We start from the raw sequence: 27,209 nt of genomic DNA on the forward strand, positions 1-27,209 counted from the left end.
TTGAGAAGTACAGTGCAGGACAGATATAGCTATCAATATCACTGGGTCAGTGGTAAAATATCAATATATATGCAAAATCTCAAAAATTTGCAATAATTTGAAAAAAATTGCAGATTCTGCAGCCACAAATCAGTGATTATTTGCAGCCGCAAGTGATGTAAAAAAACTGTCATGCTAGATTTATATGATGAGCAAACATCTTTATTAAAATTTCTGTACACATAACAACAACAACAACAAAAACAAAGAGTTAAATTCTTTGGACTTAGATAATATCAACTGTCAAATATACATGCTTTACATTTTAATTTGTACAATGATTACCAACAGGCTACATGTCGACAGTTGGCGGATCAAACTTCTGAAGTCTCGCATCAGAGGTCTGCTCCGCCCGAAATTAAATAAAACATGTTGTGCAAAGCTCTATGTAGACTTTAGAGTTTCGATCCGCCAACCATCGATGTGGTTTGTTGTTTGTTTTTTAAGGGTTTTGCAGTGCTTGCGACACATTAAGTTAAAATAAATAAATAAAAAATAGTAAAATTCCCTTTATTCATCCCGTAGGGGAAATTTGTCTCAAGGATCTATTCCAAGGGAAGACTGGAATAACCCAGGTGTCAGCCGCAGATCAGCACTGCCAATTGAGCTAGGGCGAGGTGACTTGCTCAAGGCAACACAGCGCAGCAGCGGGTAATCGAACTCGGTGCCTTTCGGGTACGAAGCAAAGACCGTACCACTGAGCCACGCTGCCCCTAAGTTCATATCAGCGCCAGTAAAAAAGGAAGAAAATGGTATAGTAAAAAGTTCTAGAATTACAATTAAAGCTCCCAAGAAAAGGTAAGACAAAGGGAAATTGGTTCAAGTAGGAAACACATGTAGATTCAAAGAGCATACTATCGAAGTTCTTAGTTTGAGATCACCTAAAAGTCTCACCCAGACACCATACAAGATCCCACTAGGAGGAATACACTCAAATGTTTACAACTCATATGTTAAAAATAAAAAAATAACAATACATAAGGGAGATGATTTACAATGAAAAAAATATCATCTCCCAATACTATAATTATAACTATATATTCTCGACCCCAAACAACCGATAAACTGGATCCTGACGGAATCCGACTCAGATTTATCAAGGTTACATGACCCACAGTTAAATCACAGCGCCAAATGATTACTTTGAATGAAATGGACAATGTATAATATAAAATTTAAAAAAAACTGACAAACTGGACCCTGACGAAATCGGACTCAGATCCATCAAGGTCACTTGACCATCACAGCACCACATGGTTACTTTTACTAATGGCGATTATTAACCACACCACTCTTTTTTTCTCAAGATTTGAATGTTTTTTTGTTTTTTTAATTTTTAAGAGTTTTACGGCACTTGCAACACATTAAGGTCATATCAGCGCCAGTAAAAAGGAAGAAAATGGGATAGTTGAAAGTTCTAGAATTACATTTAAAGCACAAAAGAAAAGGTAAGACAAAGGGGAATTGGTTCAAATAGGGAACAGATGTAGATTCCAAGAGCACACCGTCAAAGTACTTAGTTTGAGATCACCTAAAAGTCTCATCCAGACACAAGCACAGGTCCCAACTAAGAGGAATACACTCAAATGTTTACCAATCATATAATAAAATATGTAAACTAAACATAATACAGTGCATAACAGAGAGATGATTTACAAGGAAAAAAATATTATCTCCCAAAACTATAAATATACATTCGACTGTTTCCCTCCCAGCCAAGGAACTCCTGCAAGGATCAGGACAAAACTAAGTAATCTCATTCCAAGACAATGACAGGAAACAATTGGAAAACGGGTATGGGCGGATAGAAGACACAGCATGTACTTCCCTGCCCACTATGGGAGATCAGGATCCCCACCCAGTGAGATTTGAATGGGAATTGCTCCTCGACTGTTTGACAATGTTTTTTAGTCTGTGAAATTAATTTATAAGGTACATTTAATATTAAAAAGTTTTAGTGTAATTAAAACATTTATGGAAAGCGCTACTTTATACCTGATAAAGAACAACAAAACAAAAAAGACTGCCAAGTTGCGATGCCATCCTCAAATACTTGTACTACAAAATAAGGAAAGCGTGTAGTTTTCCTTACACTTTCCTTATACATTTTCTGGAGGACAAAAATTTGTGAAGCAACACAACAGACCTGCCAACCTTCCCAGGATGAAAAGTGTATTCCATGACCCTAAAAAGTGTATTTTTTATTAAAAAAGTGTATTTTGTTCGCACATGTGGAAAAAAAGTGCGCACTTTACAAAAATTTATATAAAAGCTAACATCAATCCCAAATCAAAATAAACTCTGATCTTCATCATTCAAGCAATCTCTAGTGATTACAAAATTATCGATTTATCGAGAAACTCAAACTTAATGGCCATTTAAAATTAGCATAAGGCTGAGAAATTGCAATATCAAAGGAAGTTGCTTTCGAAACACTCAAAGAAATGACCAAAAGACCCTTAACATGTTGGTAGTATTGATGCTAGTGTCAGTGGAAGAAGTGTTGGTTGTAGCGATGGTGCTCTAGTGGTGGTGGGGTGATGATGATGAAGCTGTGGTGGTAGAAGTGATGTGGTGGTGGTTGTGGCAGTGACAATGCTGTGATGATAGTTGTAGAAGTGATGATGTCATGATGTTGATGGTAAGAGATGCTGATATCTGCTAGCCCAGTACATCAGTTATGAGAAAGTATTGAGATAAAATATCTGGGAGAGTGGTTTTCAATTCAATAGATGACAATTTGCAACAGTAGCAAGATATTTTCCATATACTCTCTCTCTCTCTCTCTCTCTCTCTCTCTCTCTCTCTCTCTCTTCTCTCTCTCTAAAAAATTCATTTTGAACCAATTACCGTAATTACCGTAATTCCAGACTCCTACAAAATAATAAAGAAAAAAAAAAGATCATTATAAATTTTATAAATCAAAATAGAGTAATTTAGTTATTATAAAGGTTTGTTTTGTTTGTTTTTAAGGGTTTTACGGCGCTTGCAACACATTTAGGTTATATTAGCGCCAGTAAAACGGAAGAAAATGGGATAGTAAAAAGTTCTAGAATTACAATTAAAGCACCCAAGAAAAAGTAAGACAAAGGGGAATTGAGAACAAATAGGGATCAGATGTAGATTCCAAGAGCATACCACCAATGTACTTAGTTTGAAATCACCTACAAGTCTCATCCAGACACAAGCACAAAATCCAACAAAGAGGAACACACTCAAATGCTTACATTATACATTCAAAATAAAAATAATAATACATTACAGAGAGATGATTTACAAGGAAAAAAATATCATCTCCCAAAACAATAACTATGCATTTGACTGTTTCCCTCCCAGCTAGGATTCCGGCCAGTGCCAGGACAAAACCAAGTAATCTCATTCCGAGACAAAGACAGAAAGCATGTTGGAAAACAGATATAAGGGGATAGAAGACACAGTATGTACCTCCCTGCCCGAAATAACCCATTTGTGTTTAAGTTAATTTGCAATACAGTTTTTAATTGAAGGCTTCATAGTCAAAGATGTTGGTTCAATTAAATTTTCACTTAGAATTTGCTATTTAATAAGTGGCAAAAGTTTAAATGTGGTCTGAGACTATTTAAAGTATAAAACAAACTTATATGCATAATTCTATGCAAATCCTCAAAAATGTATGAGAAAAATATTGGTGAAAACCGGCATCATATAAGCAACTGAAATGATAACTATAGTATTAGTATTAAATGTGATGCATCATTCATTCAGAAACACGGTCAACAGTTGGTGTACGACAAGTGTGTATCATCAATGCATCAAATGTATCATCAAGATCATTCACATCACACATCTTTAAAAAAATCGTATGAAATCCACTAAAATCGTATCCGCATATTCGGGGTCCAAAAATCGTACTAAAATACGATTAATCGTACTGGTTGGCAGGTCTGACACAATGCCAAAGAATTGATAAAAAAGATGACAATTTAGCTGCAAATTGTTACACATCTGGAAAAATGCTTAAATGTTTATTTTTTTGTGGTTTTTAAGGTGCTTGCAACACTTAATGCTCATTTCAGCCGAAGTAGAAAGGAAGATGAATGGGATAGTCGACCCCGTTCCAGTAATAATAACAATGACGATGAAGAAGATAATAAGAAGAAGACGAAGGGGAAGAAGAATGAGAATTAAAGATATAATAACAGTAACAGTGACTAGTAATTAAAAACCTATTAAATCACATCAATTGAGCCAAAGCATTTTGAAAATCACTTTCACTGCAAAATTTGCTTAACAAATGTTTAGAATTTCCATTTTGAAAGAAGGGTCTCAGACTGAACTTCTGCTTTTCATTTTTATTATAATTGTCTTGAGGTTTTATATGTGTGAAGCGGCCTGATGTGTAGCCAGGGAATATCATTGTTTTTAACATGTCCTTATTCATTACATTTTCATTACTTCTACATGGACTGGATAAATCTTTGGATACACTACCACCATTTGTTTGTGCTTGACAAGACATAGTTTTGACCTGCTCACTTGGTAAGCGATCTCTAACTGATTCTCCACTCTTATCTAGGTCATTTTTACAGTTTATGTAATCTGCTGGTTTCGAAGTCATTTGAAGGTGTGGTGCTTTTATATTATCATCAGCTGTCACCCAAACCTCTGAATTGGAACTTCCTTGATCTAATGCAATAAGGTTCTTTATAACATTTTCATCAAATGACAGACTATCCAGTACAGAATTTTCCCTATCAACACTTTGCAAATCACTGGAGCTCCCTATTACTTCATTATCAAGAGAACATTCCAGCCTTTTAGAATCTGCACCTTTATCCAGTGACAATTTAGCAACCGAAAATGCCTTATTTTCATGATGAACACTTTGCAAATGGTCGTCACTATTAAATGCACCCTTAGAAATGGAACATAACTCTCTCACAGCTGATACTTTATTACTCTTTGTTACTTCATCCTCCAGAGAGTGCCTCAGCCCTTTGGAATTTGAATCTTTATCCAATGGCAAATTAGTACCTGAAGGTGCCTTATTTTCATGTCGAACACTTTGCAAATTGTCAACACTATTCGATGAACTCTTGGAATTGGCACATAACTCTCCGAGGACTGTATCTTTATTTAACTTTGTTACTTCATTCTCAAGACAGCTCCCCAGCTTTTCCTGGTTGTCATTGTTATCCATTGGCAAATGAGAACTAGCACTAGTAAGTGAATTATTTCCATGTTCAACACTTTGCACACTGTCATCATTATTCATTGCACTAGCCGAAACTTCATTACTCTTAGTTACTTCATCCTCAAAACAGTGCTTCAGCCTTTTCGGATTTGCATCTTTATTCAATGACAAACGAGTACCTGAAGGTGTCTTATTTCCATGATCAACACTTTGCACGTTGTCATCATTATTCAATGCATTCTTAGAAATAGAACATAACTCTCCAACGTCTGAATATTTATTGATCTTTGTTACATCTTTCCCAAGACGACATCTAGTCCTTTTTGAATTGTCATATTTGTCCATTGACAAATTAGCATCACCAATTGAATTACTTCCATGATGAACACTTTGCAAACTGTTATCATTAATCGATGCACTTGTAGAAATGGGACATTCCTCTCTGACGGCTGAGATTTCTCTTTGACCAGCTATCAAGCTCTGACTGGTCATTGTCATATTCACAATGCCACACTGTGGGATGACACAGCTGTCCAAAATATTTTCTGAGATGTGGTTTGGCTCCTCTAAATCATCTTGAAAGATCACCCCTGTTGCAATTTTCTTTTTTCGGTTTACTGGGATTGACAATTTTCGTTTCAACGAAGGTGCTGTTTTCAGTATTTTCTCAAAGGGTTTCAAATTTGCTTTAATGGACAGATACTTTTTGCAACTATTGCCTGCCACAGCCATTTGTTGTGATGATGAAGAAATGGCAGATTCTTTGTTAAAGACAGATAAACTACTCTGATTTTGGTCTTCAGAATCGTCTTCTAAAACACCAAGTTGAGGCATTTGACTTTGATTAGATATTCTACTTGATTTTACATATGATTCTAATAATGTCATATCAAAACGATGACTTATGTCTTTTCCAAAAGGACCTTTATGACACTTTACAATTGGGATGATACGGTGGGGCTGAAGTAGTTTGACAAACTCCACAAGTTCAGGGAAACTGGAATGATCTGAGTAGGGCACCACAAAAATGTTTGGATCACGACAGAATGGTTTGCAAGGCAAGCCTGAAATAAGGAACAAATTTTAAAATGTTTATTTATGGCGTATTACATAAATAATCAATAATTGAAAAGTTTGATGCAATAAGATAGAATTGGGCTAAGAAGGCAAATGAAAGATTATTAAAAGGTAAGAGAGTAGGGCCAATATAGTCATCTGGACAAATAAATGAAACATTCTGGCATACTGAGTATGGTCAACGCAATGTTATAAAAGAAAACTGTGATAGTACTGAAAATATAATGACATTTAAACGTTAAACATCTCACAATAAATTATGCTCCTGAAATTGTATAGATCCTCAGAGTCAGAGTAGAACTTCAGAACTATAAGTCCATTGGAGCCTGAGTTTATCCCAGTTTCTGTGGCATTAAACCAGTAGTAGTAGCAGTAGTGGAAATAGTAGTAATAGTAGTGGTAGTAGTAGTAGTAGTAGTAGTAGTAGTAGTAGTAGTAGTAGTAGTAGTAGTAGTAGTAGTAGTAGTAGTAGTAGTAGTAGTAGTAGTGGAAATAGTAGTAATAGTAGTGGTAGTAGTAGTAGTAGTAGTAGTAGTAGTAGTTGTAGCAGTACTGGAAATAGTAGTAATAGTAGTGGTAGTAATAGTAGTAGTAGTAGTAGTAGTAGTAGTAGTAGTAGTAGTAGTAGTAGTAGTAGTAGTAGTAGTAGTAGTAGTAGTAGTGGTAGTAGTATTAGCAGTGGAAATAGTATTAGTAGTGGAAATAGTAATAGTAGTGGTAGTAGTAGTAGTAGTGGTGGTAATACAGGGATGCCACCAGGCAAATTTTAAAAAGCCTGAAAACTTGCGCGGACGAGAAACAAATCAACCCATGCAACCATAACCTATAAATTTGAACTTCACTCAAGTTCATGGAGATGCGATCCAAAATTTGTTTGTCTCGCAGCAATTTCTGACACAACTCGGAGAATTTCAAAAGTTGAAAGTGTAATTACATTGGGTGGTTGTAGTAGGGATGATGATGTGGTGGCGGTTGTAGTAGTAGTGGTGGTAGGGATGATGTGGTCGTGATTATAGTAGTACTGGTCGTATGGATGATTGTGTGGTGGTGGTTGTAGTAGCTGTGGTAGGAATGAAGATGTAGTGGTAGTTGTAGTAGTAGTGGTGGTAGGGATGATGTGTTATTTGTAGTAGTAGTGGTGCTAGGGATGATATTGTGGTGGTGGTTGTTGTAGTGGTAGTAGGGTTGATGATGTGGTGGTAGTTGTAGTAGTAGTGGTGGTAGGGATGATGTGGTGGTATTTGTAGTAGTAGTGGTGCTAGGGATGATGGTGTGGTGGTGGTTGCAGTAGGAGTGGTGGTAGGGATGATGATGTGGTGGTGATTGTAGTAGTAGTGGTCTTAGAGATGATGACGTGATGGTGGTTGTAGTAGTAGTGGTGGTAGGGATGATGATGAGGTGGTGGTTGTAGTAGTGGTGGTCTTTTAGAGATAATTGTGTGGTGGTGGTTGTAATAGTTGTGGTAGGAATGATGATGTGGTGGTGGTTGTAATAGTAGTGGTGGTAGAGAGAGAGAGAGAGAGAGAGAGAGAGAGAGAGAGAGAGAGAGAGAGAGAGAGAGAGAGAGAGGGAGGGAGGGGGGAGACTTCTCTACCAGAATAATTTATGAATTGATCTTAGGAATTCTATATCAAAAAAAAAAAAGAAGGGAAATGGAAAGAAAGGCAAAGGGAAAGAGGGAAAGAGAGAGAGAGAGAGAGAGAGAGAGAGAGAGAGAGAGAGAGAGAGAGAGAGAGAGAGAGATTTGTCCCTCCCCTTCAACCATCAACTAGCAGTTGTGTCAATCTGGTGCCATTCAGTCTGGCCCGACGTCATAAAAACGGGACCGTCACTAAATTTCACGAAACTATTGCACAGGTGTCAAAATATGACATAAGACATAATGGTGATTTTGTGGTTTTGAGGGAAATGTTTGACACGGCAAATTCAGCGGAAAATATCTGAGAAATTCTCAAAATCACTGTTTATTTATCCAAAAAAAATTTTTAAAGGAGGAATTGTGATGGGGATGGGCGGAGATAAACTGCCATTTAGGTGCCCAAATATTCGACCGGCGGTGACAGCCCAAATTATTCACCCGGCGAAAAAGTTCCGGCTCAAATCTCGATCGCGATTTTTTTCTTCTTCTTAAAAATTTTTTTTTTTTTTTGAATAGTGACGGCGGACAATAACCGGAGGGTCCGGATTAAAACCGGCTGGTGGTAAAAAAAACCGGATTTCCGGCTAAAACCGGAAAAGTGGCATCCCTGGTAGAAGTAGTAGTAGTAGTAGTAGTAGTAGTAGTAGTAGTAGTAGTAGTAGTAGTAGTAGTAGTATTAATATAGTAATGCAGAGCTGCCAACCCAATCTGATGAGAATGTGTACAATGGGACCTCAAAATGGGGGAGATTTCATAAAAATGGGTACAATCCTGAAATCGACGAAAACTAACCATTGTGAAAGCAAGAGGAAGGTATAGTTGCATAAAGTCACACCGCACAAGCTCAATTGCAGCAACAATGATGTTCCCAAGACTATAATTCAATCCTTTCAGAATTCTACCTCCCAGCATGAAGATCATAATTGGTCAAAAAATATATGAAAATCCACTTGGTCACCAAGGTTTCTCAATAGGCTAGTAATAATATTAATTACAACTAAAGAAAACTGAAGTGACTCTGTAAACTGAAAATGGGTACAATCTTGGGGGAAATGCGTACAAGCGTACAATCGCTGAAAATGCGTACAATTCCGCATTTTTTGCAGTAGGTAGGCAGCTCTGGTAATGTGCGGCTATGTGGTCTAGTGGTATGACACTCGCTTTCAGATCGGAAGGTCCTGGGTTCGAGTCTCGCTCAGTGCATATATGAGTACTTGGAGAAGGCTCTTTACTCACATTCTCTCACCGTACTCGGGTGTAAAATTAGTACCTGGCCATTAACAGCGTTGTCTCTGTCCGAAAAAATGTAATCTCGCCTAACAGACGTCATGTCCCGTCCTAAATGTTAAATGTTGCTGTTGGCCAGGGGACCTCTTGTAAAGCGCTTTGAACGCGTTTAGTGGATATTGCGCTATATAAAAGCTCAATTTTAAAAAAATAAATTTTTAGTAGTAGTAATAGTAGTAGAAGTAGTAGTAGTGATAGTAGTAGTAGTAATAACAATAGCAGTTAATGCTAGCTACCCTTTGAATAGGACGTTAGTCTATTGCAAAGTATTTCCTGCCAGATCTAAGACAGACTCAATTACTACGAACCCTTGCTTTGAATGGGTGATAGAGTCAGAAAAAAAATCTCAACTGTAGCCAGATATAAATCCCTTTGCTTTCGAGATAAGTGCTCTTCCAACTTAGCCAATGATGAAGATGATGATGATGATGATGAAGTGCAGGCTATTTCAGATTTAATATACTATCTGCACCAATGGGATTTTAAATTCAAAACATACTTTAAAATTAAATTGTGTGGCTATATGGTAGTGTGGTATGACACTCACTTTTAGATCAGAAGGTCCTGTGTTTGAGCCTTGCTCGCCACATAGTTGAATCCTTGCAAAAGGCTCTTGACTCACACTGTCTCACTGTACTCAGGTGTAAAATGAGTATCTGGCTGTTAACAGTGTTGCCTCTGTTGGACAAAAAAATTGTAATATCACCTAACAGGTCTCATGTCTCGTCCTACATGTTACGTGTTGCTGTTGATCGGGCACTGCTTGTAGCTTGTCAGATAGCTTTGAGCATGTTTAGTGGATATTGCGCTATATAGAAGAAAAAAAGCTCAAAGCTCAAAATGATCAAAGTTACAATTTAAAAATCCATGTTTATGGTTTTTAGAATAAAAATTGCACTAACCTGTAAATATAGCAGTTGGCAAAATAGCAATTGTTGGGGTGATCTGGTTCTTTCTGAATAACAACTCTCTTGTTATACTGTGAAGTGGCAGGGTTCTAATTCGAGCCTTCTCTTCGTTTGAGGCAACAGCAAAAACATTGCAATCAAAAAGACACTGTGAAATTTGATATCTTTCTGGGGACACAAAAATTGTTTCATCGATCTCAACACCTAACTGTGCTAACATGAGTTCTTTTCCAAGCTTTCGGATACCAATAATTATTTCAGAATTTGGATGGTCTTTTGCAATATCTATGATCTTTTGTTGACAAATCTCTCTTGAAGGGAAATCACAATCTTCAGAGCAAAATGTATTGTCTAGATAGAGTTTGTCAATTTTCCTGACAAGATGTTGCAAAATTACATTCATCTCAATTGAAAATCGAAAATCACCTGTGAAAAAAATGTTTCCAAATGATCCTTCAAAATAAAGCATCAAGGCTCCTGGACAGTGATTTGCATCAAACGCCGTGACACAAAAGGAATCAGATGAATTTGGAATGTGTACCAATGTGCACTGATTTACATGGAGAACATTCATCAATGTCTTGGACACACCATAATGAGCTTCCAAAAGCTGTGCTGTAAATTCTGAACAATAGATGGGGCGTGTCCATGAGGAAGTCAGTCCAACAATATGGTCACCGTGGAGGTGTGTTAGAAAATGAATCAACTGGTCTTTCAGTCCTCTTATCTTCCAAAAGTCCACAGCAATGCAAGTTCCAGGAATTATTTGCCCGTTCATCTTTCTGTGAAAATCTAGTGGGAAGAGAGAGAAAAAAACAAAATCAAAAACAAACTTAGCATACTTTTGGTTTGACAGGTCCCTGGACCATTTACTATCAATATATACTAATGGGGCATGTAATTAACAAATCAATGCATTTAAGCTAATTTCAAAAATCTAATTTGTATTCAGTATTCGGATAAGTGATTGTGAGTGTTAACAGGAGCTATTGATAATCATTGATAAGGTATTGTTGCAATCTTCATATCATAAATTAGCTAGTCAACATTGCTATTAATCTATAAGAAGCAGGAAACCAAGGCAGAGTTAAAGCAGTTTTTTTCTTTCTTTCTGTTCTACCTTAAAACGAATCTGACAAGCTACAAGCAGCTAGTACAATGTATGAACAAGCAAAAACCATTCAAGATTAAAACCGTATGCCAGAATTACCATGACAATGAAAATCAATGGCATATATAATTATAATTAACCTAGATATATTTTTTTTCATTTTGTGTAAAAAGAAATATATGCTAATAAGTTGTAAAAATATCACATGAGAAAGTAGAAAATATGACAATCATTCTAAAAGCTAATGCTAAAAACCAAGAAGTCATTGTTGTAAACTAAATAGGATTTTACACCTTTAGTCCGATAAAGAAAAAAAAAAGGGAAAAACTAAAGGAAAAGTCTTTTAAAAATGGGCATTCCAGAATATCAATATGGGTTTGTTTTTTAAAAAAAGCTGTACATCTTGCAAACAGTCCCAGTAATAGAATTTTTGTAAATGTTTTTAAATCTCAGAAACAGGGGGTGGGGGGGGGGGGGGGGGGTGTGGGGAGGGGGAGGAGGAGGAAAGAAATGAATATATCTCACTAGAAACAGAAAGAACAATCAGAGGCAACAAAAAAAGGGCATACTAAATAAATAAATATATAAATAAACCAAAAAATTAAATAGATAAATAAATCTCCTCATTCCGAAAACGATCAAATGATCGGGCGCTTCAGGGGTGCGAGTAATGACAGCCCATTATAAGAATTATTTTGCCACAAGTCATTACAGCAGACCTGCCAACCTTCCCAGAATGAAAAGTGTATTCTAAGGCCCCAAAAAGTGTATTTTTTGAGAGAAAAATGTATTTCGTCCGAACGTATAGAACAAAGTGTGCACCTTAAAAGTTCACCATATATTTTTATTGGAGATTTCAACATACATTTTAATTCCACTTCTCCGACAGTCTCCAAAATCAAGAAAATCCTACACGACAACGATTTACACCAGCACATCACCGAGACAACACACCAGGCCGGCAACATCATTGATTGGGTCATCTCCCCTGTGTCAAGTAATAGAATAAGAAAGACCGAAGTTGTTGACCTAGCGATATCCGATCACAAAGTTTTATTTGTGGATATCGCATTAAAGAAAGTTGATCTCCCGAAACGAAACATAACAACAAGGAATTATAGACAAATTGATATCAGTGGTTTACAAGATAGCATTCGTGACGTCATAAATGAGGTTAAAAATATAAACGACTTCAACAAAGTATTGCGATCTATTATTGACCGTGAGGCACCGCCACAACGTCGGGTCGTATCGAATCGACCACACTCGCGATGGTTCAATTCCGAGATAAAGGAATTAAAGAGAAAAAAGAGACAGGCTGAAAGGAAATGGCGAAAGAGTGGTCTAACGGTATTTAAGGATATCTACAAAGCAGCTAAGTCGGCTCTTTATAACGCCATCACATGCGCAAAAAAGGCCCACTACAACGAAAAATTTCAAAGCATTACATCTTGCAAAGAACTGTTTTCCACCGCAAACGACCTTCTTGGCAGTAAGAAATCCACACCCCTTCCAGCGTCTAGAAATAACACCGAACTAGCTCAAAATTTTGCCAACTATTTCCACGGCAAGATAAAATCCATTAGGGAAAACTTATACAATACATCATCATCATCGTCACCGAGCTTTGGACCATTCCATGGAACGCCACTACATGTTTTCGATCCAGCCACTGAGGATGAAGTGAAGTCAGCCATTTTAGATAGCCCATCAAAATATTGTGACTTAGTAGACCCCATCCCAACTAGTATTCTTAAGGCTTGTATTGAAGAACTGTTACCAACAATAACTGAACTTATAAATAATTCGTTGGTCTCAGGTAGTGTCCCCGACTCGTTTAAACGTGCCATTGTTAAACCACTATTAAAGAAGTCCGATCTAAATGTAAACGAACTGAAAAATTACAGACCTGTCTCCAACCTTCCATATCTATCCAAAGTGCTTGAACGCATTGTGTTAAAAAGACTTTTGTATCATATCCATCTAAATAATTTAAGTGAAAATTTCCAATCTGCCTATAAATCACATCATAGCACTGAAACTGCCCTTTTAAAAGTATGCACTGATATTCTTAAAAGTATTGACAAAAATCATGTCTGTTTATTGACTATGTTGGACCTTTCGGCTGCATTTGACACCATTGATCACGAGATACTTATTAAACGATTAGAAATTACTTTTGGAATAAGAGACACTGCGCTTAGTTGGTTTAAATCATACCTAACATCAAGATCTCAGTCGGTTCTGATCGATGGCGCAGTATCAGAAACATTTCCTCTAAATTACGGCGTTCCGCAGGGTCTGTCCTTGGTCCTGTTATTTTTACTCTTTATACTCAACCTCTTTCGGATATTTTTGTTAAAAATAAATTAATGTATCATTTCTATGCTGATGACACTCAGATCTATGTAAGCGATATCCCTAGTAATATCCCATCATTGATTACCCGTGTTGAAGACTGTATTAGAGATGTTAAATGCTGGATGGAAATTAACAAGTTAAAGCTGAATAATGAAAAGACAGAGGTGATGGTGTGTGGTAGAAAAAGTGTTTTGAAAGATGATTTTCTGAAGTTTACTCTAAATATAAATGGGTGCACAATTAACCTCTCAACGTGTGTGAAAAACCTCGGGGTAATGCTAGATCAACATATGACTATGCAGGCACAGTTTGATTCTCTATGTAGAAGTTTGACAATAGGATTAAAAAGAATTGCTTCAGTTAGACCTTTCCTAACAAGAGAAGTAACATGCAAACTAATAACATCTTTCATACTATCTAAAATAGATTACTGTAATTCGTTAATCTCGAATGTAAGCAACGATAAAATATCACGCCTTCAAAGTATCCAGAATGCGGCTGCTAAATTGATTTTAAGAAAGAAGATAACATCCTACTCGTTGCCACTTTTGTATGAGCTGCATTGGTTACCAGTTAAAGTGAGAATTGAATTTAAACTAGCAGTATTGTGCTATAAGTGCCTTAATGATCAAGCACCATTGTATATTACTGAATTTTTAGAAACGTATAAGCCAACGAGGAGTCTACGTTCTGCACTAGATTCTACAAAATTAATTGTTACAAATAAATATAAATATAAATTTTACGGCGGCAGATCGTTCAGTCACGTCGGACCTTCCATCTGGAACTCTCTTCCTAAAAGAATAAGAGAAGCGCAGTCCTTATCAATATTTAAATCAAAGTTAAAACACCATCTCTTTGTTAAAACACATCTTGATTAATGCATCTTTGTAATTTGACCCCAATATGAATGTTAATTTAGTTTATGTTATTATATCATTATTTTATATTATTTCCGTATTTGACATAGCATGTGGATGTATTATATCTTGTATTAATGACTTTATGTTTAGTTATTACATTGTTGTATAATGATAATATTATGTTGATGTAGTTTGTATAATGTTTCATTTGTATAATAATGTCACTGTATTATTGTTTCGCGCATTGAGCATCACCCAGTGATGAAAATGCGCGTTATAAATGTCATGTATTATTATTTATACAAACATTTATATAAAAGCTAACACCAAACCCAAATTAAAATATGATCTGATCTTCATCATTCAAACACGCAGCAATCTCTAGTAATTACAAAATTATTTGGTTTGTCAAGAAACTTAACTAAATGAGTATTTTTAATTAGTATAAGGTCAGAAAATGCAATATCTAAATCTAAGGATATTGCTTCGAAACACTCAAAAAGGCCAAAAGACCCCAATCATATCAGTAATATTAATGCTAGTTTTAGTGGAAGAGGTGTTGGTTGTTGTAGCGATGATGAAGCTGTGGTATGGTGGTGGTGGTGGTAGAAGTGATGTGGTGGTGGTAGAAGTGATGTGGTGGTTGTGGCAATGGCAATGCTGTAATGTTGGTTGTAGCAGTGGTGATGCGATGGTGGTGGTGGTAAGGGATGTTGATGGTTTTGGTGTACCAAATGAAGTTGTGATGGTGATATACAACTGTCACTCCAGTGAATCAGTTGTGAGTAAGTTTTGAGATAAAAGAAATAGGAAAGAGCGGCTTTAATTCAATACATCGCATTTTGCGAAAGTGACAAGATATTTTCTATATATGTTATTTAATGAATGATACATGTCTCTTTTTTTCTTTCTTGAGTATTCACTCCTCGTCCTCCTCCTACTACTACAACTACTACCACTACCACCACCTCTACTACTCCTACTACTACTACTACTACTACAAAAACAACTCCAACTTCGACTACAACAACTACTACTACTACTACTACTACTACTTCTAGTAATAACAGTGGCGGTTCTAGCCTATTTATAGTGGTGGGGCAAAGATGATTCGGTCATATATATATATATATATATATATATATATATATATATATATATATATATATATATATATATATATATATATATATATATATATATTATATATATATATATATATATATATATATATATATATATATATATATATTATATATATATATATATATATATATTATATATATATATATATATATATATATATATATATATATATATTATATATATAAATATATATATATTTATTTATTTATTTATTTTTAAAATTTTTTTATTATTTTTTTTTCACTTTAAAAAAAAATAAAATATTTCAACCACAAATAATCACACTCACAATGAAATGACAATAGCAGTAGATTTTAATTATTCCAAACAAAAATCAAAAATGAATCACGAAAGAGAATACAACAAAAAAATAAAGCGACGAGACATAGTGCGACAACACCTTGACAATACAAGTCCATTTCCTTCACTCGAAAAATTAAAGAGATGCTTTAATCCCTCAAAGGCGAGATGAATATTTCTGTTACATTACTGGTTTTCAGTAGTACGTAGTAACTTTAAAGTTTTCATCGAGAAGCAACAACAGCGATATGACTCGAGTTTCATTCAGAGTTCAAATTGCATCATTTTTACTGCTCTCTTGGTGGTTAGAATGATTGTGCCGGTGGTGGTAGTGGTTGGAATAGTGGTAGCGGTGGTGGTGGTGGAGGAGGAGGAGGAGGAGGAGGAAGAGGAGACGTTGAGGGAAGATGTAATTATGGTAGTGGTTTTGGTGGTGCTGTTGGTTAGAATGATAGTTGTGGAGACGATGACGGAAATTATATGATGATGTTAATATTGTTTTTATTGCTATTGTAGTACTTGTTGTTAATGTTGTTGTTGTTAATGATGATGATGATTACGATGACAACGACGATGTCGTCGACAATGATGATTACCATACGAAAGTTTATTTAATCTTAGGCTTTCGCCAATAAATCATACAATACAATTAAGACAAAATAATCCTACCAATCTCTCCTCATGCATTCGTTAGACTATAACAATAACGACCGTGTTATCTTTACTCCTTACCCAACCAACCCCTAGCTTCCCGCCTCTTCATCGCGAACCATCTTATGTATGTATTAGCTTCAGGACGGGCAAGTACGGAAGCTGCCCACCCTTCCTTTAAACGTATTTATTTCCTCTATAACTTAGAATTCAACTCTCTCCTTTCTCAGAAGAATATTTCTCGTATAATACTAATTCAATTGTTCAGAAAACCAAAATGATGGTTGTATTTTATATATTTATTTAGTCGTGACTTTTGAATAAAAGTGTTTTGTTTTATTAGAGGGAATACAATAGAAAATACATTGTTTTGCAAAAATATTTAGTCTGCCAATAAAAATACAGCGGTAATTACTTTAAGAATTTGGGGAAAAAAGGAAGTAACAAATTAATTTGTTTAAAAAAAACAACAACAAAAAAAACAAAACAAAAACAAACAAAAAAAAAACAAATAAGAAAACCATTTAACTAAATGAGTTTTGAGAATCACTAAAGAAAACGAGAAAAAAAAAAAAGAAATAATTTAAACGGATTTAAATATATAAAAACAACACAAGTTAATACTAACTTGATATAATATTAGTAAATTTAATTCAATACATGAACCTTCCCAATGTGATTACATCAATGGTACCAGCACAAGTAAGGCAACCTATTTAGCGTTCGCTGGTTTATAAGGTGGGCTCATTTGAATTAGCCCGACCTAGAACTAGAGAGGCCAGACAGCAAACTCGGAGTTCAGCGTCAGGCGACGTGACGATGAGATGACAGAGTGGAGTGGTTGGGGGGGGGGGGGGGGGGGGGGGGGTGATAAAAAGAACAGGAGCGTATCCTGGTTTATGCATTACGGGCTGCATGGTGATTCTCAATCTATCAAAAATACACACAAATTGATTTTAGTACGAAGTATCAAGTTTAAGTACTAACTTTTAAAATTATCTAATTTAAATTAGATTATTTCGGACATGGTAATACAGCATATAACTTGAAAAAACAGGCTGGTATTTGCCCACCCTGCCCATTATTACCAGCCGTCCCTGATAATAATAATAATAATAATAATAATAATAATAATAATAATAATAATAATAATAATAATAATAATAATAATAATAATAATAATAATAATAATAATAATAATAATAATACAATTACTTTTGGTCAAATGATGGAAAATTCCCACATATGTAATATGCATAGACAAGTTAAATACTTCTAAAATGGTTCTAGATTATGGATTATTATAAATTTTAAAAACCACAATAGAGTAATTTTAGTTATTCTAAAAACAAAATGTTTGTCTTATCAAGGACAATGCATTTACATTAATAAAGAGGAAGATAAACATTTCAAAATAACACATTATTACATAATATGACGCAAATGTTACATAATTAAAAGACGTAAGAAACAATTTGCTATAACACTTTTGGATTTATCCCCAATTTATCACTGAAACAATTGCAAATAATTGCCCTCTTTGATTTAATACATAGAGAATAAAAAGGGTTGGAGAGTATTTAAATGAGAAGATATAAACATAATGACATAATGTGTTTATTTTTACCTCTGGTAATTCAATTGCATATATATAAATAAAATGGTAGATTGAAAAACTTCAAATAAATTGAAACGGATTCCGTATTTTAATTAGAAGGAAAGTTCTGACTTTTAAACTTTAAAAAATTCTGCTGAGGTTTATTGCTATTTCATCATTTGAACTGACAATTAATATAATTTTATTCCTCCCACTCCCCCCCCCCCTTCTCTGTCAATGTGTGGGGGTGTCAAAATTTATAACTAATAGAACTTCTTACAATAATAATTATTCAGGCTAAGGCCTTTAGATATGGATACAAATAACAACAAACATATCAACATATGGGAAAGAAACTTGATGACAAAATAAAATAAAATTAAAGCAATCGGTATATTTAAAATATCGATATTATTAATATCCGATTTCACAGAGAAGAAATATACGAACTTTTAAAACAAAAAAACTATAAAATGTCCATTTAAAAAGTTGGAAAGTATGTATTCAAAATCAAAACAAAGTAAATAATAGTACTGAAAATATTATTAAAGAAAAGAAAGAAAAGAAATTAGGATATTTCCTAACAATAAACCATGGGTTACAAAGCGACTTAAATATATACTCAACGTAAAGAAAATTGCCTATATGAGTGGTGACATTGAACTAGAATTTGAAAAGGGAAAGGAGATCAGAAATACAATAAAAGAAGAAAAGGTTGAATACAAAAACAAAATGGAGCGACAACTGAGATTGGGCTGCGCAAGGAAAGCATGGGAGATGATAAAGCAAATGGGAGGAGTAGACCAAAAGAAAAGATTTACTGTCGTTTTGACAGGCTCCCATCTGTGCACAACGGTTTGTCAAATAACAATGAGCCATCTCCAGATGTTGAAGAAGAAACTGTAAGCTACCTCTTCCGGCGATGTAAAGAACATAAAGCACCAGGACCAGACAACATTACCAGAACTATTTTGAAAAACTGTCACCAACAACTGGCTATACCTTATACAAAACTATTTCAAAGGTCAATCAATGAACAATCAATGCCAGTACTTTGGAAAACATTGATTGTCGTTCCAGTTCCAAAAAAGCGTTGCCCAACTGTATTGAACGACTTCTGTCCAGTGGCGCTTACATCGCTTGTAATGGAATGTTTAGAAAAAATTTTAAAATGTGAGCTCCTACAAAAATGTCATGACCTGAAATTGCTAGATCCGTACCAATTTGCATACCAGCAACATCTCAGTGTAACAGACACACTTTTAACTGCCACAAATTCGATCTCAAAACATCTTGACCAAAGGCCCTCGAATTACGCCAGAATCCTGTATGTCGACTTTTCGTCAGCATTTAGTGCCATGAACACAGATATTTTGCTTCAAAAGTTGTGCAACATGGATATTCCAAACTACCTTATTACATGGTATAAAGAGTTTCTGACCCATAGACCGCAATGTGTAAAATTGGGTGAAAATATCTCCAACAAAAGAACGTTGTCGAACGGATGTCCCCCAAGGCTGCGTGAGTTCCCCAATCCTGTACATCTTATACACCAACGACTGTAGACCATCCTTTGAAAATTGTTTTACAGTGAAATATGCAGATGATACTGCTATTCTTGGCTTATTAAAAGATAAAGTTACCGAAAAGAATTATTTCAAACAAATTAATACATTCACCTATTGGTGTGAACAAAATCAGCTTGAATTAAATGTTGAAAAAACGAAAGAACAGGTGTTTGGTGTAAAAAATAAAAACGACTTAAAATGTGTGAAGATTGGTAAAGATGATGTTGAGATACCGTAGTTGACTTTTTTAATATTTAGGAATAACCATTGACAGTTCCCTCAATTTCTCTCAACATATTAATATAATATCTAAGAAAGTTGCCCAAAGATTATACATCCTAAGGAAATTGTGAGACATTTCAAGTAGGGAAGAAAACGATGTTAAGAGTTTATGACTTATTGATTAAAAGTGAAATTGCGTTTGGCTGCACCATATGGTTTGGCAGATGCAGACTTAAAGATAAATCAAAAATTTCAAAATCAATCAAAGAGGCATCAAAAATAATAAACCATCCTCTTGATGGAGTAGAAAGAATTCGTGGAAAAGCAATAGAAAGGAAAGCATTCTCAATTACCAACAATAAAAAACATATTTTATTCCATGAATTTATCTTTTACCATCTGGGAGAAGGTTTTGTCAGATTAAATGTAGAACTAACAAGTACAAATCAACGTTCGTTCCATCAGCAATAAAAATGTTGAATATTTCATTTGGTACAGCAAAACCAAGGATTGATGCGTTGACTGATTGGCTGATTAATTTATTTACTGTTAAATTAATTGACCAATTGATAATGATGATAATATTTGGTGTCGAGTTGCCACAAATGTAACGAATTGAAAATGAAATGAATATGGTTGTGAATATCGCACGCGTGAAAGAAAGAGAGGAAGAGAGAGAGAGAGAGAGAGAGAGAGAGAGAGAGAGAGAGAGAGAGAGAGAGAGAGAGAATAAGTAGGAGTAAAATATCTGTTCAATGATATAGTTATCATAGAACGTTATAACAAGTGTAACTGAATGTGACCCTTCGCCTCGAAACGGTACAGTAGAACGTGAAAGTAACGTTCTCGGAAATAGCGAGTAAAATCTAAATCCCCGTTTTTTTCCCTTATTTGAGTCAATAAAATTAGCATGAAAGTAGCGAGTATGAAAAAGAGGTCAACGAGCATTTCCTGCCCCAGCCTAGGACTGCGAACGAAGTAAAGCAAAACAAGAGACAATGGCAATTTAAATATTTTTAGCCTAGCCTCTTTTCGTGTGCGTGTGTGTGTATTGGGGGTGGGGGTCAATTATTCACCTGATGTGGTGCCATGCGACGCGCGAGGTAAGCACATGTCAACATGCCTCACTTCGCAGCATCAGTCAGCGAGTAGCATCGTTAACGAACGACACGATCAGCGAGAGAGGGGAGTGTGGAACCATTATTTCAATGGGTCAGTGATTGAGTGATGCGCTTGCTTACCTCATCAAACATGCCGAGTGCATACAAACACTCGCGCGCACACTTCTATGTTCTTGTTTTTTTTTGTAGTCATGATTTTACTTGAAAATAAAAACAAAAAACAACAAAAACCAAGCATTCTGCCACTTCTGTGAAGAAATTGAAATAGGGGCGACGGCTTTTACTCGAATTACACACTGAGGGGAATAACCAGCAATATTATAACCTTTCCTGGCAACTCGGGAATAGCGAGAACTCGGAAATAGTGAGTAATGAGTAATCAGGAGTGGACCCGTCGAACTCGCTATTTCCGAGTTCTACTGTATTATCTTTCAGGAAATGTCTGAAGACTGAGTTGTTCCGCGAGGCTTATTTTTCATAAAATAGATGTTGCTTTGATTCTGTTTTTTGTATGCATGCTTATTATGTATCATGTAGTGTCGTGATTTTTAATTTTGTTGTTTTTAAACATTTTTATTTTTATTTTTATTATGTAAAGCGCCGCAGAGCACGATTAACGTGGATGTTTAGGCGCTATATAAATTCATTATTTACTATTTACTATTAAGTCGGGATTTTCAATTTTGTTTTTTTTTGTGCCCAATCAAAGCTTATTTTATGTCTAAAAATTTGATACCAAATTTATGAAATTCTGATTATTCATTGCCGAGATATGACCGATAGAAGTAGGGAGAGTGTAAAAGCCAAGTTTTGAGGAAATCGACTTTGAAGTTGAGGCACCTTTTTCACGCAGTCGAATCAATGGGCAAAGGTAACTCCTTGGATACAGACATTACTTTTGTAAATTTTGTAGTTATTTATTATTATGTAAGATGCTCTAGAATTAATAAAAGCACAAATAAATGCCTGCAGCTTCATGAAATTGTTCACTTGTTGACGGGTTTTTGACATTTAATTAAACAATTAATGAAATAAGGATTATTATTATGACATTTTTGTTTTATTTAATAGCGGAAATAAGATTTCAAAATGTCAAAAGTTAAAGAACAGCTACTATTTTCAGTACAGTTTGAAACAACATAAAGCCGGGTGGACAGAGAGAGAAATATCAAGAAAGAGGATGAGAGAGCAAGGAAAAGAAACTTGCACGCACACACACACACACACACACACGAATACACACAAACACACACGATTACACACACACACGAGAGAGAGAGAAAGAGAGAGAGAGAGAGAGAGGGGGGGGGGGGGAGGGGCGATGTGCATTGAAGAGGACGGAAGGGAAAAAGTGTGTGTATGTGTGTACGTGTTTGTGTTTGCATGTGTGAAAGAAACACGCGGGGAGGGGGGAGAGAGAGAGAAAGAAGGGGGGGGGGGGGGGGGGGGGCTTGTGCAAGAAGGCAGAGTGGGAATGAGTGTGTGTGTCTGTATGTGTGTTGTATTTGTATGTGTGAACACGTGGGTGGGGGGGGGGGGGGGGGGGGGGGGGGGGGAGAGAGAGCGATTGAGCTAGATATAAAGAAAGGATAGGAGGCGGAGCAAAGAATTGGTAGGGATAGTTATAGAAAAGACCTTTGTTTCATAAGAAGTCAAAGTCAATCAATTGGAAACATATTAACCAATGGGATTGCATTTTAATAAAATTAGACTTGTCAAATCATTTGTTACATTGTTTCCATTTTGAGTCAGTTGACAGCTTGAGGAGGAGGGGTGGGGCTTATTTTGCAATGACCTGCATGAAATCTTGTAATTGAATCTTCTTCTTACAGCTAGAACTCCCAGTTGTTTAGGACATGTCACTAGTTATCATCTCACCTTGTGGTCAATTGTCAGCTATTTAATTCTCCTCCCCTTTTGCTTAGTGTTTGCAAACATTGTGGATTGTTTTAGATCCACCCCCACCCCACACCCTTACATAATTCGATGAAAATGAACATATCTCTCTCTCTCTCTCTCTCTCTCTCTCTCTCTCTCTCTCTCTCTCTCTCTCATAAATCTATCTATCTATCTACTATCTATCAATCTATCTATCTATTTCTCTATCTGTCAGTTTATCTATCCATACATTTATCGGTTTCATTTTTTGTTAGTATTTCAATCGGCAGTTCATTAATTTTGGAAGGCTTTTTTTTACTTTTCTTCTTTTTTTATTTTAAAGATGCTTGTCGTAGGCAATCTCTAAGTGGATGAAACTGTTGTTCATAACAAAGTAATCTAAATAACGTTAAGAATTAGCTAGTGTTAAATTTCCGAAAGATAGGTACTTCGCCTCATTATACAATGCAGTTAGACAAAGAAATAAGAACACGTGGTGTGTATCAAAATGCTCAAACACACACACTACACACACACACAAAGCATGCATGCATTAACCATGCCGAACTTTGAGACGCATGTGATCAGTTCAACCAATGAGAATCTCTTATTTGTAAGGTTGTGATTGAATCACGTAACTGCCGATTTAGCCATGCATTCTCTGAGATAGATAAAGACACGCCCTTTGCTGTGATATCTAACATGTTATTGGTCGGAGAAAGCACGCAGTATTATTAAGCTTTGGAAATGGTGGCTATCTGAGAGAAAGGCAACTCTCGCGTTGAATGCGCGTTACTGATAGTTGTATTTTAAAAATTGAAATTACAAAACTTATCGCAAATATTTATGTTGAATTATTATGTTGTTGTGTAGAAAAATGATTGTAGTTTCTGAAACAACCAAAAACTGAAAATTGATAATTTTGACCTTTTTCACTTTAAAACCGATTTTCTTCGTTTTCCAAATCCCAACTTAATACCACTTCCAGGCGGAAGGTCACAAATGACAAATTGCCATATTTATGGACAATAAAGATCTATTATTATTATTATTATTATTATTATTATTATTATTATTATTATTATTATTATTATTATGGACTAAATTAAAAATAATACATAACTAAATTTAAAATACCCATATCGTCAGGCAGCCATGATGAGAAGATAATGTAAACATGGCATTTCGGCGCAGAGTTAAAAAGTGTCTGCGCATAGATATAGACTATAGAGCCCTGAAATTTGGCATGAATAAAGTTTAGATGTTATTCTAAAAACAAGCGTTTTTATTTTTAAAACACACGCTGGTTAAAAATAAATGCATTTGAAAATTGCCATTGGCACCATTTAAAAGGGAATTGAAATACGATATTCCTCTTTATAACGAAGTTATGCATCTTTATTGAATTGAACCCCCCAAAACGCGAATGGCAATTTCCAGTCACAACTTTCCTAGGGCGAGTTGGGTCACAATTTGACTGCCACTGCTCACTAAACTGTCTACATATTAATAAGAACTCCATATTGACTGTTTTAACAATTTTTTTATTAACACTAACACAACTTTCCAATGGTAATTTTGGGGTGGCTGTCATTATCCCCAGACACCTGTCTAGGGATAATGAAAATTCCAAATTTCGTTATTCCCGGACAGATATTTGATACTCCACTCTTTTAAACAATTATCCACATTCCGGAGTATGGAATGTTTCCAAATGCACATAGAAATAAGTAAAGTTAATAAAATATCTATAAAAACATAAAATTAACCAACATTAAATCAGTTGTTACACAATATGCGTCAACTTCGAAGTGGGTGTCATGGCCGAATGGTTTAGTCGTCTGCCCTGGAAGTTTTACCAGAATCGACGTAGTGGGTTCAAATCCTGGTTCCACCTTCTTTTTACAGAATGGTGCAAGGGATAAATGTCCCATCCATCCCCCCCCCCACCTAGCAAATTGTCATATTCGATCTCCGATCTCAAAAAGTGTCTAAAAAGGATAAATAATTAAAAAGCAAACAAACAGAAATATTGAGAGAGCGACCAAATGGTCAGATAGAGGAGAAAAAAACAAACAATAATTTAAAAAAAAATAAAAACAATTTTATGAAATTCATGCTCAGAAACGGAACAAAAGGTCAAACAAAAAGGAGAAAAGAATAGACTTGCACAAACAAATATAAAAAAGAGGTGGGGGGGGGGGGGGAGAGGATGGATGGGACATTTATCCCTTGCAACATTCTGTAAAAAGAAGACGGAATTCAAACCAAAAAAAAAATATTTTTTTTTAAGTGGCGAAACCAGGATTCGAACCCACAACGTCGATTCTGGTAAAACTTCCAGGGCAGACGACTCATTCGGCCATGACACCCACTTCGAAGTCGACGCATATTGAGTATATGTAATAACAACTGATTTAATGTTGGTTAATTTTATGTTTTTGTAGATATTTTATTAACTTTCCTTATTTCTATGTGCATTCGGAAACATTCCATAACCATATTCTGGAATGTTGATAATTGTTAAAAGAGCGGAGTTTCAAACATGTGTCTGAGTTTGGGGATAACGAAATTTGGTTATCCCCAGACAGGTCTGGGGATAATGACCGCCTTTTGGGGTAAAAATCAGTCTGAAATTTGAAATTTCAGACTTTGACTTTTGAACTGCCGAATCAAGACCAAGATAGAAACAAAATTCAAATTGTTTTGTAATCAGTGTTGCCAGCTCTTTCATATGACATTGGTTTCAAGTGCATGAGACTGGGATACATTTAGAATTTCTGTTAAACTCCCTACTTACTCTTACTTACACTACACACTCTGGACTCTACTTGTTTTTTGTTGAATTTGTTGGTACTTACTTTCTCACTGACTGACTGATGATCAACAACAATGACACTGAAGGCTGAAGGAGTCTTTCAACTTTCAGAATTCGGTGCACAAGTCATTTGAATGTTGCATTGCAGCTCTCAAGCAAATATCGTCATATAGTAATTCAGGTCAAGAAAATAGCGAATGGTTTATCAGATTTGTTGAAATAATAATATGCTTCATCCAGCTTCAATCGACTTTCGAATTCAGTCTATATAAATCAAAACATCCGGTTTCAGGTTTTTCAAGTGTGAAGTGAATCATTTCACTAATATGGTACACCTTCCTCCAAAGTGGAGCACATAAGAAATGTTAATTAAAAATATGATACTACTAACTGCCGCCAATGACATTAATGTTGCTGTAACCACTGAATATCAATATCACCATCATTCAGAATAGGTAAGAGATTATTAACTCCGTCACCATCCCTACCACGATCATCATTAGCACCATTACTAGAGCATAACAAGAAATGAATTGAGTAGGAAAGTGCGAGAAGACAATAGAGATTAAAAATTTCGCAGCGGCGATGGGGGCTCAAGCCCGTGACTTTACTTGTACGACAACTCCGCCTGGCCAGGGAGAGCGTGACTCCACCATCCGTATGAGCTATCCACGATCCCAAAAAATATAGATTCTAACCCTAGTCTTATCCTAGAAAGAGGAGAGCTAACGCTACGTCGTAGCTCCTCTTTCTAGGGTCTTATTAGATATCCACGATTCAAAAAAAATAAAAAAGATCGCTTCTAACCCTAGTCTTATTAGAGCCTTCTCTCCCTGACTTCTTGAGGTCCCGGGTTCAACACACACAAACGTCGCGAAGTTAGTTGGCTAGCATTTAAGTTTGATAGCCAATATTCTCAACACAAACATGTAACATAGAAACGATTGAGACATTGAGTGTGTTCCGGTATTTGGGGTGAATTTTTAATTCAGAAAAGTGAGTGGAGCAGGCACTTGGGTTGAAACTTATCGAAGATCGTGTTTTGTTTTGTTTTTGTTACCCCAATCCAACCCATGAACATTTCCCCGTCACCACCTCTCTGACTTGATCATTCGTTCACGTCTTGAAATCTATCAGCTTATCTGTTAGATTACATTAATGAGAATAGTTCAGTCCCCATTAATTTATGGTATTATTTACAGCTAGTTAAGTATATTTTATAAAGTTCCAGGAAGCTCTCTCTCTCTCTCTCTCTCTCTCTCTCTCTCTCTCTCTCTCTCTCGCACACACACACACACACACACACGCCGTTGCTCGACTCATATCTCAGTGCTCCTGCAAAAATAGAAGTTACCATCAATAAACTACCTCTACTACTACAGCCACCACCACATCATCATTACTACTACTACCACAGCAACTTCCACATCGTTATCAAAACTATAGCAAC

The 27,209-nt window shown here is 35.7% G+C and overlaps 1 protein-coding gene across 1 annotated transcript; it reads right to left on the reverse strand.

The window, feature by feature from the left end:
• Window positions 1-175: 175 nt before the first annotated feature.
• Window positions 176-26,049, reverse strand: LOC144966495 (uncharacterized). The gene is made up of 3 exons (XM_078903105.1): window positions 25,803-26,049; window positions 10,118-10,915; window positions 176-6,276 (listed from the first exon to the last, which is right to left on the reverse strand). The coding sequence occupies exons 2-3, from the start codon at window positions 10,899-10,901 to the stop codon at window positions 4,253-4,255; spliced, it is 2,808 nt and encodes a 935-aa protein (XP_078759231.1). The 5' UTR covers window positions 10,902-10,915; window positions 25,803-26,049; the 3' UTR covers window positions 176-4,252.
• Between the last annotated feature and the right edge of the window lie 1,160 nt (window positions 26,050-27,209).

The sequence above is a fragment of the Berghia stephanieae genome, chromosome 1 (genome assembly GCF_034508935.2).
Source record: "Berghia stephanieae isolate SIO BIC M18660-M18661 chromosome 1, UCSD_Bste_1.3, whole genome shotgun sequence".
Classification (NCBI taxonomy): domain Eukaryota; kingdom Metazoa; phylum Mollusca; class Gastropoda; order Nudibranchia; family Aeolidiidae; genus Berghia; species Berghia stephanieae.

Bases quoted from the DNA above. Each gene is read 5' to 3' on its own strand.
- LOC144966495 (XM_078903105.1), bottom strand. From the start codon at position 10,901: ATGAACGGGCAAATAATTCCTGGAACTTGCATTGCTGTGGACTTTTGG. The intron at 6,277-10,117 runs GTTAGTGCAATT...TCCTTATTTCAG, and splicing joins GCCAACTGCTATATTTACAG to GCTTGCCTTGCAAACCATTC.